Genomic DNA, 17,206 nt, shown 5'->3' with positions numbered 1-17,206 from the left:
ATCCATCCATTCACCTATCTACCCACCCATCCATCCACTCACCCATCACCCATCCACCCATTTATTCACCCATCCATCCATCTACTTATTCACCCATCCATCCACCCATCTCCCATCCTTCCATCTATCTACTCATCCTTCCATCCATCCATTCATACACCTACCCATCTATCCACCCACCCACCCACCGATCCATCCATCCATCCTTCCACCCATCCCACTGGCCAGAGGCTGAGGGATGCCAGGAGGGCATGCCAAGAGACCAGTTTTGGGAACCGCTGTTGTCACAGAACCTCTGAGAGGAAGGGAGATGGGGGGAGGAGGAACTTCCTCTTGTCTCTGTCCCTGCAGTCCGCTGCCGACATCGGGCAGATCCAGGAGCTTCACCTGCAGCTGGAGGAAGCCAGGAAGGAGAAGCAGAAGCTCCAGGAGCAAGTAGGTGCTCCGGGTCACATGGGGTGGGCAGGAGGTCCAGGCTCCCTTGAACCCCACACCTCTGCTCCTGCAACTGCAGATCGTGTGACCAGTGTATGAGGGGACAGTTGAGGACAGTCTAAGTAGACAGACAGACTGACAGACATTCAGTCACTCTTGCCAGTGCAAGGCCCCGTCCAGGGCTACCCTGACAGCCTTTCTGCCCAGGCTGACCTTTCTCCCTCTACAGATCTGCTGTAAGGGATAGAGTGGAGATCTCAGCCCTGTGTGATCTTCCTTTGAAGTCACACTTGCTCCCAGACTCCTCTCGCCTCTCACATCAACCTATAGTCATGAGAGGAGTTATCTGAGCCCTTTCTAGAATCATGGTGTGTGGCTATCAGAGTGACCCAGGGCTCACATGCATTTCCACGGGCACTGAATGGCCCGAGACAGGACAGAGAACGTTTCTCTGGCCACTGGCTGGAGCTGGTATAGAGAGCAGGAGCTAGTTTCTGTCTGCACGATGTCACCACGGGGTAGGCGTGAGGGGACGCTGCCTCAGATTCCAACCACACAGAATCATCTTCCTGCACCCGCCGCTGGGGGTGGTGATGGCCCTGGGCCTGGAGCCGGCATGGGCGCCTGTCCTGAGGCCCGGGGCTGACCGGTGGTCAGCGGAGCCCCTGCTGTGCCCCCAGCTGCAGGTGGCCCAGACGCGCATCGAGTACCTGGAGCAGTCCACTGTGGACCGCGCCATCGTCAGCAGGCAGGAGGCGGTCGTCTGTGACCTGGAGAGCAAGACGGAGTTCCAGAAAGTGCAGATCAAGAGATTTGAGGTACTCGGGGCCATGCGAGCCCTACTCAGGGAGAGGGGTCAGGGGGAGCGCGGGCCAGCTCCGTCCCCACACCCGGGATGGCCGTGACTCCTCCCTCCGCCCTTCTTCAGTCCTCCCTCACCTTTTCCTGTCTTCCTTCTTCGTATTGTATCTTTCCTTAAGTGACTTCTCCACTCATTCATCCATCTCTGTTTCTCTTCACCTATCATTATCAGCCCATCCATCATCCATTATTCTATCCGTCCATCTGTGTATCCATTCATCTGCCTGTCCATTCATTCATCCATCATCCACCTACTCATTATCCATTCATCTCTCTGTCCATCCAGCCTCCATCCATCTTTTCATCTGTTCATCATCTGTCCACTCATTATCTGTTCATGTATCCATCCATACATACATATATGCACACATTCATAAATACATACACCCATTATCTATTCATATGTCCATCTATCCACCCAGTATCTATTTATCTGTCCATCCATCAGTCCATCCACACATTCATAAGTCCATCCATCCATCTTCCATCTATCTACCGTCCATCAATTTGTTCTTTACTCCATTCTTCTCTTTTATTCAGACCTGGAGTCATCTCAATTAATCTGCTCATCTACCCACCTACTCATCCACTTAAGCATCCAACACTCATTTCTAAGTAAATCTATTTTGCACCTAATTTGAGAACAGCCCTGTGTTTGATGCACAGAAGTCAGATGGGGAGGAAATGTGCATAAATACCCTTCATAAGGCAAGTCTGAAAGTAAAAAGATCCTTGTTGTGCTGGGGAAGTCGAGGGGGTCCAGGAGGAGTACAATCATGCTGAGCATTGAAGGGCAAGGGAAGACCTTGATGTGCCGGGCTGGGGCTCAATCACCTTGAGCTGGAAGCTCAGGTGTGCGTTTCCCTCCTCATCCCTGCGGGCATTCCCGGAGGTCATTGTCATTGTTGAGATCCTTGGCTATTAACCAGTCCTGCTCGGTGTTTAATACACGCTTTGGGGTGACCTCTGCTGACCAAGGAGAACAGGACCCCAGAGAGTGTTAGGAAAATGGAGGAGAAAGGAAAAGGCTGGACTCGGTCCCAACAGCTGTGAACTGTTTATTGAGTCACAGCAGCCTTCGTGCGGGAATGGAGGTTGTGCGTGGAGGTGGGGTTGGAGTCGGGCTTCTGTGGGGATCTGAGCAAGGAGACGGGGTTATCAGAAAGGCTATTAGGGCTGGGGAGGTGGGGGCTTCCGGTGAGACCCACACGGAATGTTGATGGCCAGGCTTGCCCTGGGCAGATCTTAGAATTCCTCAGGCCATCCCACAAGGCACAGCCGTCTCCGCCAGGTCATGCTGGACCTTGGCTCTGCCATATATTAGAAGTGATTCTGCATGACACACTGCATTATACCGTTTAGGGCTTGATTCTAGCATGGAGTCAGGCTTTCTTGATTCTCTTTGCTAGGCAGGAGCTGAGAAGAGTGAACACTTTGATGGCTAGCTGAGACTTCAGAGGGGGAAACCATTTGTCTCCGAGTCGGTTCCTTTTCTCTGCCCCAGTACCACCACGTGAATCTCGTAGAAACCCAGGTCCTTAAGGCAGAGATGGGGTACCCTGAGGACCCCGTTTGGGACCCACCCTTCTCTGCCTCCTCCTCTGGGATTATTAAACCACGAGGAGCAGAGCTGTTTAGGCTCCCGTGAAGTATCTGATCTCCGTTCCTTTCTGCCCCATTCTGTGGCTTCCAAGAGGGGCTCCAAGGACTCAGCAAAGGGCTTGAAATATACATGTGACTCCCTCCCTCCCCACTGCCTGCCTTCCTCCTTCCCGCCCGCCTCCCTCCTCCCCTCTGTCTTAGATCAGCATGCCGGCATTTGCTTGCCAGCATCAGTTCCTTCCAGGCTTTTTGGCTAACGGATTCTGCAGGAGGGCCTTGACTCTGCTCTCTGGAGTGTCCATGACGCTGTATCTCAAGTGCCTTGCTCTCGGTGGTGCCCTTGTGTCCCTCTGCTCTGTTCATCCCCAGGAAAGGACAAAGAGCATGAAGTATTAGGGCGGTAGCTCTTGTTTTATAAATCCGGATTCAAATCTCATGTTGGAGAAAGGCTTCTGAGGGGGCATCGCTCTCGCTCCAGGGTGTGGCTCTGCCCCCCGGACCTCAGGATGGATGGCGGCTTTGTGCATGCCAACCACACCCAGCTCTCCGCTGCCACGCCTCGGCTTCTGACACTGAACCATACCCTCTGCATAACCTGACACGCTCCATCGGGGCAGTGACACGGGAACAGTACCACCTGTGCTGCTCAGAGAGGCCCAGTGGCCTGCCCAAGGTCACACAGCCAGGGAGAGGAGGGAGAGGTGGCATTTGAACCCAGCACATCTCAAAAAGTCAGAGTTCTTAGTAGGTCCCGTCTATTTCTGCATTTTCAAGGCCATTTTTATTTTGGAGGCAAAAAACAAAAACCATCAGGCTTCTTAGCGGGTCTGCTTTGTAAGCACACAGCAGACTCTGCAAAGGGAGCGCGTCCTCTGAGCCCCTGCCGGGCCCTCAGCCATTCTCTTGCACCTCTCAGGTCCTGGTGATCCGGCTTAGGGACAGCCTGATCAAGATGGGCGAGGAGCTGTCGCAGGCCACCATGGCGGAGACCCAGCAGCGGGAGAACAGCCAGTATTATCAGCGGCGGCTGGAGGAGATGAAGGCGGAGATGGAGGAGCTGGTGCAGCGGGAGGCAGCGGCCAGCCGGCGGTGCATGGAGCTGGTGAGTCCTTGCGCGGTCAAGAGTATGGTCCAGGAGCGAGGGGAGGCCTTCCCAAGGGGAGACTCCAGGGCTTGCTTCCTGGGCTTTTAGGATTGGGTACCAAAAAGGGAGAAAGTCAGAAGGGATGGGCTGAGAAATGGCACTGCCATTGGCTGCACATCCTGGGGGGGCGGGTCCAAAGTGGACCAATGGCATTCGCTGCTGCTGGGATGGACAGCTCAGAGGCCACACCTCTTTCCTGCCCCTTCCTTACATTCCACTCAATGGCATGGGGGCGCAGCCTCAGACAGGGGATGGTTGTGTATGAAATGTGCGTCTTTAAATGTCCATGTGTTAAAGGTCTACGGTGAGACGGGGTCTTTGCAACCTAGCAGATAACTGCACAGCAGCCCTGCAGAGTTACAATTGATGCTACCACTTTATAGACGAGAAAGCTAAAGCTTCAAAGAGATGAGATCATTCATTACAACTAGTAAAATGTGAGCCGGGCGCTGGTGGCTCAAGCCTGTAATCCCAGCCACTCAGGAAGCTGAGACCCACAGGATCAAGGTTTTGAAGCCAGCCTGAGCAGAGAAACTCAGCAAGACCCCTCTTTCTAATGAACCAGCCAAAGGCAGACCTGGAGGCATGGCTCAAGTGGTTTAGCACCAGCCAAGGAAGCTTGAGGCTCAGAGATCAAAACCCCAATCAGGCAAAACAACCACCACCACCAATCATTCCTTGTGGAGCTGTTTCTAGGCTAGGGGCAATGACTGCAGACTTGAAAGATAAGAATAATGACAAAAACTACCGAGTGCATTTGCCATGCTCCGGGTTCCGTGAACCCCATTGTGCAGGTGGGGAAACTGAGGGACTGGAAGGTCAACTTGCCACACTGAGATTCAGAGCGGTACCTTCACGGATTTGCCCAGTCTCTAGTCTGTGTTTTAGCCACTAAGTCCCTGGCATGGTCCAGGGAACACTGTATTTTTAAATTTGCTATGTGGAAGGCGAGGGAGGTACTAAGGTTTGAACTCAGGACCTCATGCTTACTAGGCACTTAGCCTCTGAACCGCATTTCCTTGGTTATCATTGAGATATAGTCTCACTTCCTACCTGGCCATGCACCTGTGCATGATCCACCTATGTTAAACTTCCTGGGATCGCAGATGCTTGCAACCAGCCCCAGCTTTCCATGGAGGTGGAGTCTTGACTTTGCTGCCCCTGCTGCCCCTGAACTGCGATCCTCCCAATCTCAGCCTGCTAAATAGCTAGGATCACAGGTGTGAGCCCCTGCCACCCTCCAGAGGGTGGTTTCTCATTCAGTGTGCTTTTCTGTGAGGATCTCAGAGCATCGGCGAGCCTCTGCTTTGCTCTTTTCCCAGTGGGGACAAATATCCTGAAGACACCAGATTTCTGATCTGTAAACCTGCCCATCACCACAGCTTCTTCACTGAGACACACCTAGGGCTGGCATATAAGGGTGTAAGGTACATTTCCTCTTCTCTGCTGGAGCATCTGGTCTCCCACTGCCAGCCACCCTGTCCCGGTCAGCTTTGCCCTTCCTGGCTCATTCTCCCCTATGTGTGTGTGGGGGGGGGTAGGGGGGGCAGGCAAGCCGCCTCACAGAGCAGCTCAGGGGCCAAGGTTCAATTTCCCACACTGAGTCACCCGTCACCCGCTAGCTTGGGAAGAGAGAAGGCAGTCTTCCTCCAATCTACTTCCCCATTAGCAGACCTGCTGCACCCCTCCCTCCCTCCCCCACTGCCTCTGGCTGGGAGGAGACGTGTACCCAGCCTTTCTCCTCTGGTATCTTCCTTAGCTGGCTGGGCACGCAGGCATGCTGTGACCGCATCAAACACTGGGTTTCCTTCTGTGACCCACAGTCTTATCCTGTCTTTCCTCTTTTCCTCTCTTGGTCCTCTCCTTCCTTTTTTTCCTCCCATCTCCTCTCCCTGTGGCTATGTTCGAGATCTTTAAAGACCCTAAAATACTGACTATTATCCAGCCCTATCTGCAAGATTCTGCCGCTTGCGTCCTAAGTGTGGCGATGAGGATTATTGCCAGGTCACAAGTCACGGGGAATTCTTGGTTTCTCAGCACGTCTAAAATGTGCATGTTTATTGGGCTGTGCTATACCGTATCTAAGAATCAGCATGCACGCCTCTATTTAGAAACACCTTATTGCTGAAGATTGCTAGTGACTCTGAGCAATCGAAGGAGTGGATGAATATTTGCTAAGCACAAAGTCACCACAAACCCTCCCTGTGTAAGTCACACAAAACCTTCGAAGAACAATAAATTTCAAGTGTGACGGGGTTAGGGGTAGAGATCTGTGCCTGGAATCCTAGCACCTCAGGAAGTGGAGAGAAGAGGATAATGGTCCAAGGTCAGCCCAGGCAAAAAAAAGTTATTGCGACTTTATCTTAAAAAACTAACTGGGTATGGTGAACCATGCCTATAATCCCAGACACTTTGGTGTGGGGGTGGGGGGTAGCAACAGTCATGGTCTAAGGCTGGCGCAGGCCAGAGTACAAGATCAGGAAACCAAATGAAATGCAAACAAGAGGTCTTGAGGCGTGGGTCATAAAAAGAAAACAGAATGTAATGAGATTGTCCCACGGTACAGGCCCTGCCTGTCAGTGAAAACAGAAACAGCATGAACTCTAAAACACAGAACCTGTTGCATGATGCCGAAAGTAAGACTTATTTTCCCCCACCTGGGTGTTGAGGGCAAGCACGTCAGTAAGATTGAGTGAGCCGGGTGCCGGTGGCTCACGCCTGTCATCCTAGCTACTCAGGAGGATGAGATCTGAGATCACGGTTCATAGCCAGCCCAGACAGGAAAGTCCCTGTGAGACTCCTATCTTCAATTTACCACCAGAAAACTGGAAGCGTCGCTGTGGCTCAAGTGGTAGAGCACTCGCCTTGAGCTGAAGAGCTCAGGGACAGCGCCCAGGCCCAGAGTTCAAGCCCCACGACTGACCAAAAAAAAAAAAAAAAATTGAGTATATTTTTCCTTCCTCTGATTGCAACACCTGAGCGAATCTGAGCCTTTTCCCCTGTTTCTCTGAGGGAGTTCTGTTGCTGAGAGTCTGTCATTGGTTCCTAGAAGACATGTCCTCTGCAGTTACGGAGGCTAGGAGTCGGAAATCAGTGTGCTCTGGGGTGGCACTCACTGCAAAGACACTGGAGAGAGGCCTTTGTGTGTCCTCTGCCTCCTGCCAGTCTAGCCCCCCTCCTAGCTGCCGGCAGCCTTCCTCATGGGAGGAAGTAAGGTTACTTGGGGAGTGCATCCTTGGAGGGGGCCGGCCCTTGGAGGGAGCCATGAGCCCCGCCCCTTCCTGTCTGTCTCTCCTGACTTCCTGGCTGCCATGAGCAGCAGCTTTGCTCCCCCCCACATTCCCTGCCTTGATGGTCTGGGCCACCCCAGGCCCTGAGAACAGGGCCAGGGAACCTCAGAGACCACGGGCCGGGGTCCACCTTTCTTCTTTACGTTGCTTATCTCAGTCACTTTGTCACAGCAGCGCAATGCTGACCAGCACAGTAACAGCAACGCTATTTGTGGGTCTTGATCATCATGTGTGTGCTAGGAGTTCTGCCGTGGGAGCCCGGTGTGTCCCCAGGCAAAGTTCAGATCTGTGCTTTGCAATTTGTGGGTCAGTGTCTCTGAGAATGTCACTTGGCACCGGATCTCTTTCCTGGGTCAAGTGTCACTACCACGCATTCACTTCCTGGACAAAGTGCTAACCTTGTTCATCTCCGTCCTTTTTTTTGTCAGTCGTGGGGCTTGAACTCAGAGCCTAGGTGCTGTTCCTAAGTTCTTGCCCTCAAGGCTAGTGCTCTCCCACTTCAAGCTTCACTTCTGGTTCCCTGGTGGTTCATTAGAGATTAAGAGCCTTGCAGATTTCCTTGCCAGGCTGACTTTGAACCACAATCCTCAGATCTCCTGAGTAGCTGGGGTGACAGGTGTGAGCCACCAGCATTTAAATGTAAATCTCCCTGAAAAGAGATGGGATGGATTTCCTAACCCCACAGTCTGAGGATTTGCGTGTTTCTTTATCCTCTTAGCACACACCAGGCATGCTCCCGCCGCCCTGTGCTGTCCCTCTTTGAATACTGGACATCAGCAGCGGCAGGCAGCTAGTGCAAAGGGGCAGTGGCTGCCCAGAGTCACAGGGGCAGAGCCGGGCTGAGTATCGCTTTGTGGGCAGCACTGAAACTGTCCCCATGACCATCCCGCTGCCCTTCCAACCCAACCCTGCTGAGCATTTGGCTTCGCTCTGGGAGATTTCAGAAGCAGACCCAGTCCCCTGGGCTCTGGTGAAGGCTCACGAAGGACATGGATGGATCTCCCACCCGCCTTCCTTTCTGCCTGTCCCTAGCTGGTACCATCCATCATGGCGAGTGTTGGTTTAAAGGCTGCGAGTCGTTGCCTGGGGATGATGGATCCCAGCCGCCAGCCCCCCGGAACAAGGAGATCAGCATCAATTACCGCCATGGAACTTCTCTTCCCGGGTGAAAGAAAAATGAGGTTTTGCCATTAATTTTAGTAAATGTACTACTATTCCTGGTGACTCCAGGAATCATTATGGGGCAGGGCTGGCGGGGGGGGGGGGGGGAATGTCTTGACTGGCTCTAAATCATCGAGTCCCTCTGTCGCTGGCATGGCTGGGATAGGCCGGTGAATTTATAGCCTTTTGTTTTTCAATAGTCTTGGAGCCCTGGGGTGGGGTTGGAGACCTTGCATCGGGGCCCAGGGGTGGGGGGCCTGTGTGCAAGGTGCCGGGAGGAGGCTTGGAGAAGCTGAGAGCCCGATGGGGCGGGGATGGGGGCCAGTCTCTCTAAAGTCACCATCCCACCATCCATGGGGTCAGCATTGGTGGCTGGGTCTGGGCTCCTCAGAGTCCATTCTTGAGCTCACAGTGCATCTTAAGCACATGGTGTTTGCCCATTCAGGTCCATTCAAAAAGAAGAAGAATCAAAGAATTATTTCTTCCTGTTCTGAGCTTCAAGGCTCCTCCACCTTGATATGATCACTGTTGTAATGTCAGATCCTTCTTGGTGGTTTGGGGCTGTGCTGTGCATTGTAAGATTCTTGGCAGAATCTCTGGTCTCTGCCTGCTAGATGCACGTACTAGTTCTGCCCCAGCCAGTGGAACCAAGCTCCAGTCACATCCCATGTCCCAAAGGGTGTGTGTGTGTGTGTGTATGTGCACAAATGTGCACGCAAAAGCATACGTGTAGTTATTCCTTGTTAAGAACAGCTCATCCATCAGGTGCTGGTGGCTCCTGCCTGTACTCCTAACTACTCAAGGAGGCTGGGAGCTGGAGGATTATAATTTAAGGCCAGCTCTGACCCAGAAAAATCCAAGAGACTCCATCTCCAAGTAACCAGCACAAAGCTAGGCTAGAGGTGTGGCTCAAATGGTAGAGCACCAGCTGTGAGCAAGCAACCCTCTCAGGCAGTCTTTGGTAAGCCCCCATTTTACAGTGAAAGAAACTGGGGTTTAGGAAGCCAGGTGAGGTACCTTAGGACATCTGACAACTGGAGTCGGGGTACAGGGGAAGGAAGACAGTCACGAATGGGAGGAGGGAACGCGGCGCTCTGTACACACGGGCAGGAAGAGGACAGTAGTGTCTCAGCGAACGCTGATCCTAACCTCCCCGAGACCCAGCGGCGACTTCACAGTGGGGCGTGATCGTGGGCACAGGGGAGGGGCCGCTGCAGACTGTGTACTTTTTTTTTTTTTTTTTTTTTTTTTTTTAATTTTTTTATTGTAAAGATTCTATACAGAGGGTTACAGTTACATGAGTGGGGTAATGAGTACACATCCTCTTGAACATTGTTACCCCCTCCATTGTTTTCTCCCTACCATCCTCTCCCACCCTCCCTTCCCCAAGGTTCTTTTTTTTTTTTTTTTTTTTTGATTGTGATTAAGTGATTACTTAATTTCCGGAAATTCACAGTATTGTGGAATAATGATGCTCATTTAAAGTCACATGTTCATTCTAACTTTCCTGGAGCAAATTGTCTATCACAGTCTGTAATATATAACGGTGATCATATGTTATATACCAATACACGTGATCAGCAGCATGGGGATATTTAGTAGTGGTTCAACCAGATGAGTGGGAGTTCTTTGTTTCTTAAGTCCTGTTAGTTTTGTCATATCACCTAACATTTTGGATTTATCATCCGCTTATCAGGGAGACCATGTACTGTTTGTCTCTTCGTTCTTGGCTTACCTCGCTCAACATGATTCCTTCTAGCTCCATCCATTTCCCTGCAAATGCCATTATTTTGTCATTTCTAATGGCTGCATAATATTCCATTGTGTATAGATACCACAATTTTTGGATCCATTCATCTGTGGTGGGGCATCTAGGTTGTTTCCATATCCTAGCTATTGTGAACAGTGCTGCAATAAACATGGAGGTGCATGTGTCCTTGTATGTTGGTTCCTGTTGTTCAGGGTAGATGCCTAGAAGTGGTATGACTGGGTCGTAAGGGAGGTCAATCTTTAGCTTTCTAAGGACCCTCCAGACTGCTTTCCAAAGTGGTTGTATGAGTGTACATTCCCACCAGCAGTGTAATAGCGTTCCTCGTTCTCCACATCCCCTCCAGCATTTGTCGTTGGCTGATTTGTGGATGTGGGCCATTCTGACTGGGGTAAGGTGGTATCTCAGGGTTGTCTTTATTTGCATTTCCTTCACCACCAGGGATGATGAACATTTCCTCATGTGTTTCTTTGCCATTTTTATTTCTTCATTTGAGAAGTCCCTCTTTAGTTCCCTTGCCCATTTAGTAATTGGTTTGTTAGGTTTGGGAGGGATTAGTTTCTTGAGTTCCCTGTATATACAGGATGTTAACCCCTTGTCTGATATATTGCTGGTAAATATTTTTTCCCAATTAGTTGGTTGTCTTTCTAGCTTGGTTGCGATAGCTTTATCTGTGCAGAAGCTTTTTATTTTAAGGTAGTCCCATTTGTCGAGTCTCTCTCCAATTTGTTGTGACCCTGGGACTCTGTTCAGGAAGTTCCTTCCTGTGCCTATTAGTTCAAGTGTCTCTCCTACTCTGTCCTGCAGTAGTTTCAGAGATTCAGGTTTAATGTTAAGGTCTTTAATCCATTTTGAGTTGATGTTGGTGCATGGTGATAGGCTGGGGTCCACTTTTAGTTTTCTGCATGTGGCTGCCCAGTTTTCCCAGCACCAGCGGTTGAAGAGGCTGTGTTTCTTCCATTGTATGTCTTTGGCTCCTTTGTCGAATATCAGCTGGCTGTAGGCCTGTGGATTTATTTCTGGATCTTCTATTCTGTTCCATTGGTCTTCGGGTCTGTTTTTGTGCCAGTACCATGCTGTCTTTGTTATTATAGCTCTGTAGTAGAGTTTGAAGTTCGGCATGGATAGCCCTCCCATATTGTCTTTATCCCCTAGAATTGTTTTGGCTATTCTAGGTCTTTTGTTGTTCCATATGAATTTTTGGACTGTTTTCTGTATTTCAGTGATGTATGTCATTGGGATTTTAATAGGGATTGCGTTGAATTTGTATATTAGTTTTGGAAGTATTACCATCTTTACTATATTAAGTCGGCCTATCCAGGAGCATGGGAGGTCTTTCCATTTCCTAGTGTCTTCTGCAATTTCTTTCTTTAACTTTTTATAGTTCTCATTAAATAGTTCTTTTACATCTTTGGTTAGGTTAATTCCTAAATATTTTATTTTTCGGGAGGTTATTGTGAATGGGGTTGCTCCCTTTATTTCCCTCTCTTCCTGTACATTATCAGTGTATAGGAAGGCAACTGATTTTTGTGCGTTTATTTTGTATCCTGCTATTTTGCCGAAGTGATTTATGATTTCTAAGAGTTTGGGGATGGAGTTTTTGGGATCGTGGAGGTATAGTATCATGTCGTCTGCAAAAAGGGATAGTTTAACTTCTTCTTTCCCTATGCGGATCCCTTTAATGTCTTTTTCTTGCCTTATTGCCCTGGCTAAGGGTTCTAGGACTATATTGAAGAGGAGTGGAGACAGTGGGCATCCTTGCCTTGTTCCTGATTTTAGGAGAATTGGTTGTAGCTTTTCCCCATTAAGTATAATATTGGCTATTGGTCTGTCATAAATGGCTTTTATTGTTTTTAGAAATGTTCCTTCTATTCCTATTTTCTCCAGAGCTTTTAGCATGAATGAATGTTGAATTTTGTCAAAGGCCTTTTCTGCATCTGTAGCGATAATCATGTGATTCTTGACCTTGGCTCTGTTGATATGTTGGATTACATTTATTGACTTACGTATGTTAAACCATCCCTGTGTCTCTGGGATGAAGCCTACCTGGTCATAGTGAATTATTTTTTTTATGTGTTTCTGGATTCTGTTAGCTAGAATCTTGTTAAGGATCTTTGCATCTGTGTTCATCAAGGAGATTGGCCTGTAATTCTCCTTTTTGGTTGGGTCTTTGCCTGGTTTGGGGATGAGTGTGATATTGGCTTCGTAGAATGAGTTTGGGATAGCTCCTTCCTTCTCTGTTTCTCTGAAGAGCTTGAGGAGTATGGGTATTAGTTCTTGTTTAAAGGTCTTATAGAATTCTGCTGTGAATCCATCTGGTCCTGGGCTTTTTTTTGTTGGAAGACTTTTGATAGCTTCCTGTATCTCATTATAGGATATTGGCTTATTTAATTGGTTAACTTCTTCTTTGCTCAGTTTGGGCAACTTGTATTTCTCTAAAAATGCATCCATTTCTGCCCGATTTTCTTCCTTTAGAGAGTATAGCTTTTGAAAGTAGTCTGTTAGAATTGTTTGGATATCTTGGGTACGTGTGGTGATGTTTCCCGTGGCATCCCTAATCCTATTAATATGGGTTTCCTCTCTTCTTTTTTTAATTAATCTAGCCAATGGGCCATCAATTTTGTTTATTTTTTCAAAGAACCAGCTTTTTGTTTGGTTTATTTTGGTTATGGTTTTCTGATTTTCTAATTGGTTAATCTCTGCTTTTAATTTGGTTATCTGGCTTCTTCTAGTAGCTTTAGGTCCCATTTTTTCCTGTTTTTCTAGCTGTTTTAATTGCAACATGAGATTATTTACTTGGTCTGTCTCCATTCTCTTGATGTGGGCACTGAGGGCAATAAATTTGCCCCTCAGGACTGCTTTTGCTGTGTCCCACAAGTTTCTTTGTGAGGTGTTTTCATTTTCATTGAATTGTAGGAAATGCTTTATTTCTTCTCTGATCTCTTCTGTTATCCAGGCATTGTTAAGGAGTGTGCTGTTCAATTTCCATGTATTGGAGAAATTTCTGCGGTATGCTTTGTTATTGAGAGCTAGCTTGATTCCACTGTGGTCAGATAGGATACAGGGGATTATGTCGATCCCTTTGTATTTGCTTAAGTTCCTTGCATGAACTATGATATGGTCTATTTTGGAGAAAGTTCCGTGAGCTGCTGAGAAGAATGTGTACTGTGTTGTTTTAGGGTAAAATACTCGGTAGATGTCAGTTAATTCCGCTTGAAGTATGGCCTCTCTTAATTCGGTAGCTTCTTTGCCAATCCTCTGGTTGGTAGACCTGTCCTTTGGTGAGAGTGGTGTGTTAAAGTCTCCTAGTATTATCGTATTGGGATCTATTTTATTCTGTAAGTTTGAGAGCATTTGTTTGACATATCTGGGTGCACCAATATTTGGGGCATATAAGTTGATGATGGTTATATCCTCCTCTTGGATTGTTCCCTTTATTAATATGTAGTGTCCGTCCTTGTCTTTCTGTACTGATTTTAGTGAAAAGTTTATTTTGTCAGATATCAGGATAGCTACACCTGCTTTCTTACTGGGGGCGTTTGATTGGTAGATCCTTTTCCACCCCTTCACTCTGAGTTTGTTTGTATGTTTGGCTGAGAGGTGGGTCTCCTGAAGGCAACAGATGGATGGGTCTTGTTTTCTTATCCAGTCCTCAGTTCGTTTTCTTTTAATTGGCGAATTCAGCCCATTTATATTAAGAGAAAGTATAGAGAGATGCATTGTTGTCCCTGCCATTCTGTTTTCCTAAGTTTTTCTTTTTTCCTTTCCTCCTGTGCTTGTTCAGTTAGACTTTGAGTAACGCCTGTTTGGGGCAGGCCCCAGTTCCTGGCTGCTTTCTTCAGGTTGTGTCCCCCCTCTTAGAATTCTTTGTAATGCTGGCTTAATGTTTATGTATTCATTTAGTTTTTCTTTGCTATTAAAAGTTTTCAGTTCTCCATCAAATGTGAATGCTAGCTTTGCCGGGTAGATCAGTCTGGGTTGGCAGTTATTGGCTCTCAGGGCTCGTATGGTGCTTTCCCAGGCTTTTCTTGCATTCATTGTTTGTGTGGAGAGATCTGCAGTAATTCTTATTTTTTTCCCATTGTAGTATAGCTCCTTCTTCATTTTTGCTGCATGCAGGATTGTTTCCTTATTATTCAGATCTATCATTTTTACTATAATGTGTCTAGAAGTGTTTCTCCTGGGGTCTTGCTTGTTGGGTGTTCGATAAGCTTTTGTGATGTAGGTAAGATGGTCATTTTTGAGGTGGGGAAAATTTTCATTGATTATATTGTTAAATAAGTGTTGCATTCCCTTGCTCTGGAATTCCTCACCTTCGTCCACTCCAATTATGCGAAGGTTAAATTTTTTAGCATTATCTGCTTGCTCTTGAATATCCCTTTGGTTTAATTTGAGTGATTTTTCCATATCTGTCACTTTTTGGTCCAGTTGGTGTATTCTGTCTTCTGTATCTGACACCCTACCTTCCATTTCATTCACTCTGTTGACAGTGGCTTCTATTGTGGTTTGCATGGAGGAAATGGATCCCTTTATGGATTCAATGTTGGTTCTCAGAGTACTGATCTCACCTCTCAATGAAGTGTGCATTACCTCTAATTTGGCGTTTATCTCACTTCTTACTGAGGTTTGTGCAGCTTCTATTTTTGCATGCATCTCTTGTTTGATACCCTGTATCTCTTTGGATAGTTCATCCTTGTGCTCTTTCAATTTCTGATCAATTTCTCGCTTTATTTCTTGAGTCATTGCCTCCAGCAACCCTTGGAAGTAGCCTTTGTCTTCCATTCCTGCTTTGCTCCCACTGGGGCTCTCCCCTGTGTGGCTGCTGGCTTTTGAGGTGGGCTTGCTGTCCTGGGTGGTAGTAAACCTTGTGATTTTTCTCTGTGATTTTCGCATGGAGGTTCAGGAGACTGCTCTTCAATTTTGTTTTGGTGTGTCTGTCTTTGCTTGGTTGCTGATTCTGTATTGGTAGAGAGAGTCTGTGCCTGATCTGGGTTCTGTTGGGAGCCTATTTCCAGCTGCTATTCTGACTTAGGATTCTCAGCTCTCTGCTGTAGATTGCTGGCAGTTCCCGCCTTTGGAAGGGTTGAGCAGCCTAGACTGCTTGTGTTTGCTCCTACGGGTGCTCTTGTGAAGAACAGATGCTCTGGATGCACTCTCCCAAATGCTGGAGTCTGCTATGGGCTCCTGATGTGTTTTTGTTTATTTGTTTTGGGCTGGTTGTGGGCTTGAACTCTAGGTTTGGGTGCTGTCCCTCAGCTTTTCAGCTCAAGGCTGGCACCCTACCGTTTGAGCCACAGCGCCACTTCTGACCCTTTTTGCTTTTGTGATGCTGAGGATTCAGATCCAGGGCCTCATACATCCAAGACTATCACTCTATTGCTGAGCCGCCTTAACAGTCTGAGCTCCTGCTTACTATCAGGTGCTGGCAGCCTGTGTTGCCCAATTCCCAGTCTAGGGTATATGGGTGGAGTTTTGGTGGGGTTTGGGCTTCTCTTGTCCTGGGCCTCCAGGTCTTTTGTTGTCACAGGCGTGCTTCCCCGGGGAGTGTTGTTTCCTGGCTTTCTCCCCTCTGTTGAGGCGTATGCTCAGCTTTTTACTTCAATTGGGAGGAGTTGGTTGTGTTGTTCAGGCGCCGGATCCCCGGGCCTGGTTCCGGCCCCAGCCTGGAGCGCGCTTGTTAGGCCTGTGCTGATGTGTATACCACCTAGGTTATGCAGCCTGGAGCGCACTCGTTAGGCCTGTGCTGATGTGTATACCACCTAGGTTATACAGCCTGGGGGACACAGTTAAAATTTCTTCTACTGTTGGTAGTCTTGACCCAGGGGCGCTGTTCCTGGCTTGGGCATTTAAGCTCCCTTCCAGGGGTGCTCTTGCTCTAGCCTGGCCAGCTGAGTGTGCTCCACGGGCTGGTGGAGCTCTCAAACAGTTCCCAGTTTTAGTGGGTCCTGTGGTCCGGGTGCTGGGGTAGGGAGTCTAGGTCAGGGTCTGGGGATTCCCTCCAGCTCTGGTCTCCCTTGAGGGATACACTTCCCCTGTGGGGTACTCACCCTGGAGCTGGTTGTTTCTGTGTGGTGTAGGTCGTCAGTTGTTGTTGCAATCCGGGCTGGGTTGGGCGGTGGTGGCTCTGTGTGATTCTTTTCTGTCTCTGCCTCTGTCGAAGCTGTCGGGTCAAGAGTGTCCACGCTCAGGCAGCTTCTTCGCGGTACCTCTGGGGCCCGAGTGGCCCCGCCGGGTCGTTGCGATCGTGATCGGGCGGGTGGGTGGTCTGCAGACAGTTCCCTTTGTGCGCTGCTGGCGGTTTTGGCGGGATGGAACCTCTCTGCTCGGGTGGAGAGTGCCGGGTCGTTGCGATCGTGGCGGGCGCGCTGCTGGTGCCGAGCGGCTTTGGCGGGATGGAGCCTCTCTGCTCGGGTGGAGAGTGAGGGGTGGGGGTGGGATCCTCGTGGAGACTCCCGGCTGGTAGGCTTCTCTGTTCCTGGCGATCCGCTGTTCTGTAAACCAGTACCTGGTGATCTGAAAGCGGCCCCCTGTGTCTCTGCTGTGTCTCTTGGGGCTCCCGCAGCCCCCGCCGGGCCGGCGGGCCGGCTGGCCGGCGGCTTGGCGCACTGCCGCGCGGCCAGTAAAGGTTGGGGGAGGGGTCTTCGCTTTTCTTCTGAAATTCTTCTTTTCCTCTGTTTCTTTTTTTGTTATTCTCCGCCTCTGGTTTTTCTCTGAGTGTTCGTCTTTTTGTTGTTGTCGGTCTCTTGGGGAGATTAAGCGTTGGAGCTCGAACTCTCTTTTTGGTTGGAGAGAGCTGTGGCGTTTCCCTACTGCCCCGTCGCCATCTTGGTCCCCCCTCCGACTGTGTACTTTTAATAATGTTTAAATAAAACATGGGCGCGCGGGTATGATCTCTCGGCTGTAGCTGCCTTGTCAGCTGCCCGGGCAAGGTCATAAATAGTTAAT

General features: G+C 49.0%; 1 protein-coding gene across 1 annotated transcript in view; it reads left to right on the top strand.

The window, feature by feature from the left end:
* Positions 1-17,206, top strand: part of Myo18b (myosin XVIIIB) — a 130,316-nt gene that overhangs the window by 81,606 nt on the left and 31,504 nt on the right. Inside the window, exons 37-39 of the mRNA XM_069994232.1 lie at positions 352-435; positions 1,116-1,253; positions 3,815-4,000. Coding sequence (XP_069850333.1) covers positions 352-435; positions 1,116-1,253; positions 3,815-4,000 — 408 coding nt within the window. The remainder of the gene's footprint in view (positions 1-351; positions 436-1,115; positions 1,254-3,814; positions 4,001-17,206) is intronic.

Source organism: Dipodomys merriami, unplaced genomic scaffold (assembly GCF_024711535.1).
Source record: "Dipodomys merriami isolate MVZ:Mamm:240054 unplaced genomic scaffold, mDipMer1.0.p SCAF_45, whole genome shotgun sequence".
NCBI lineage: Eukaryota > Metazoa > Chordata > Mammalia > Rodentia > Heteromyidae > Dipodomys > Dipodomys merriami.
Note: the sequence above shows the minus strand (reverse complement) of the source record. Positions and strands in the feature narration are given on the sequence as shown.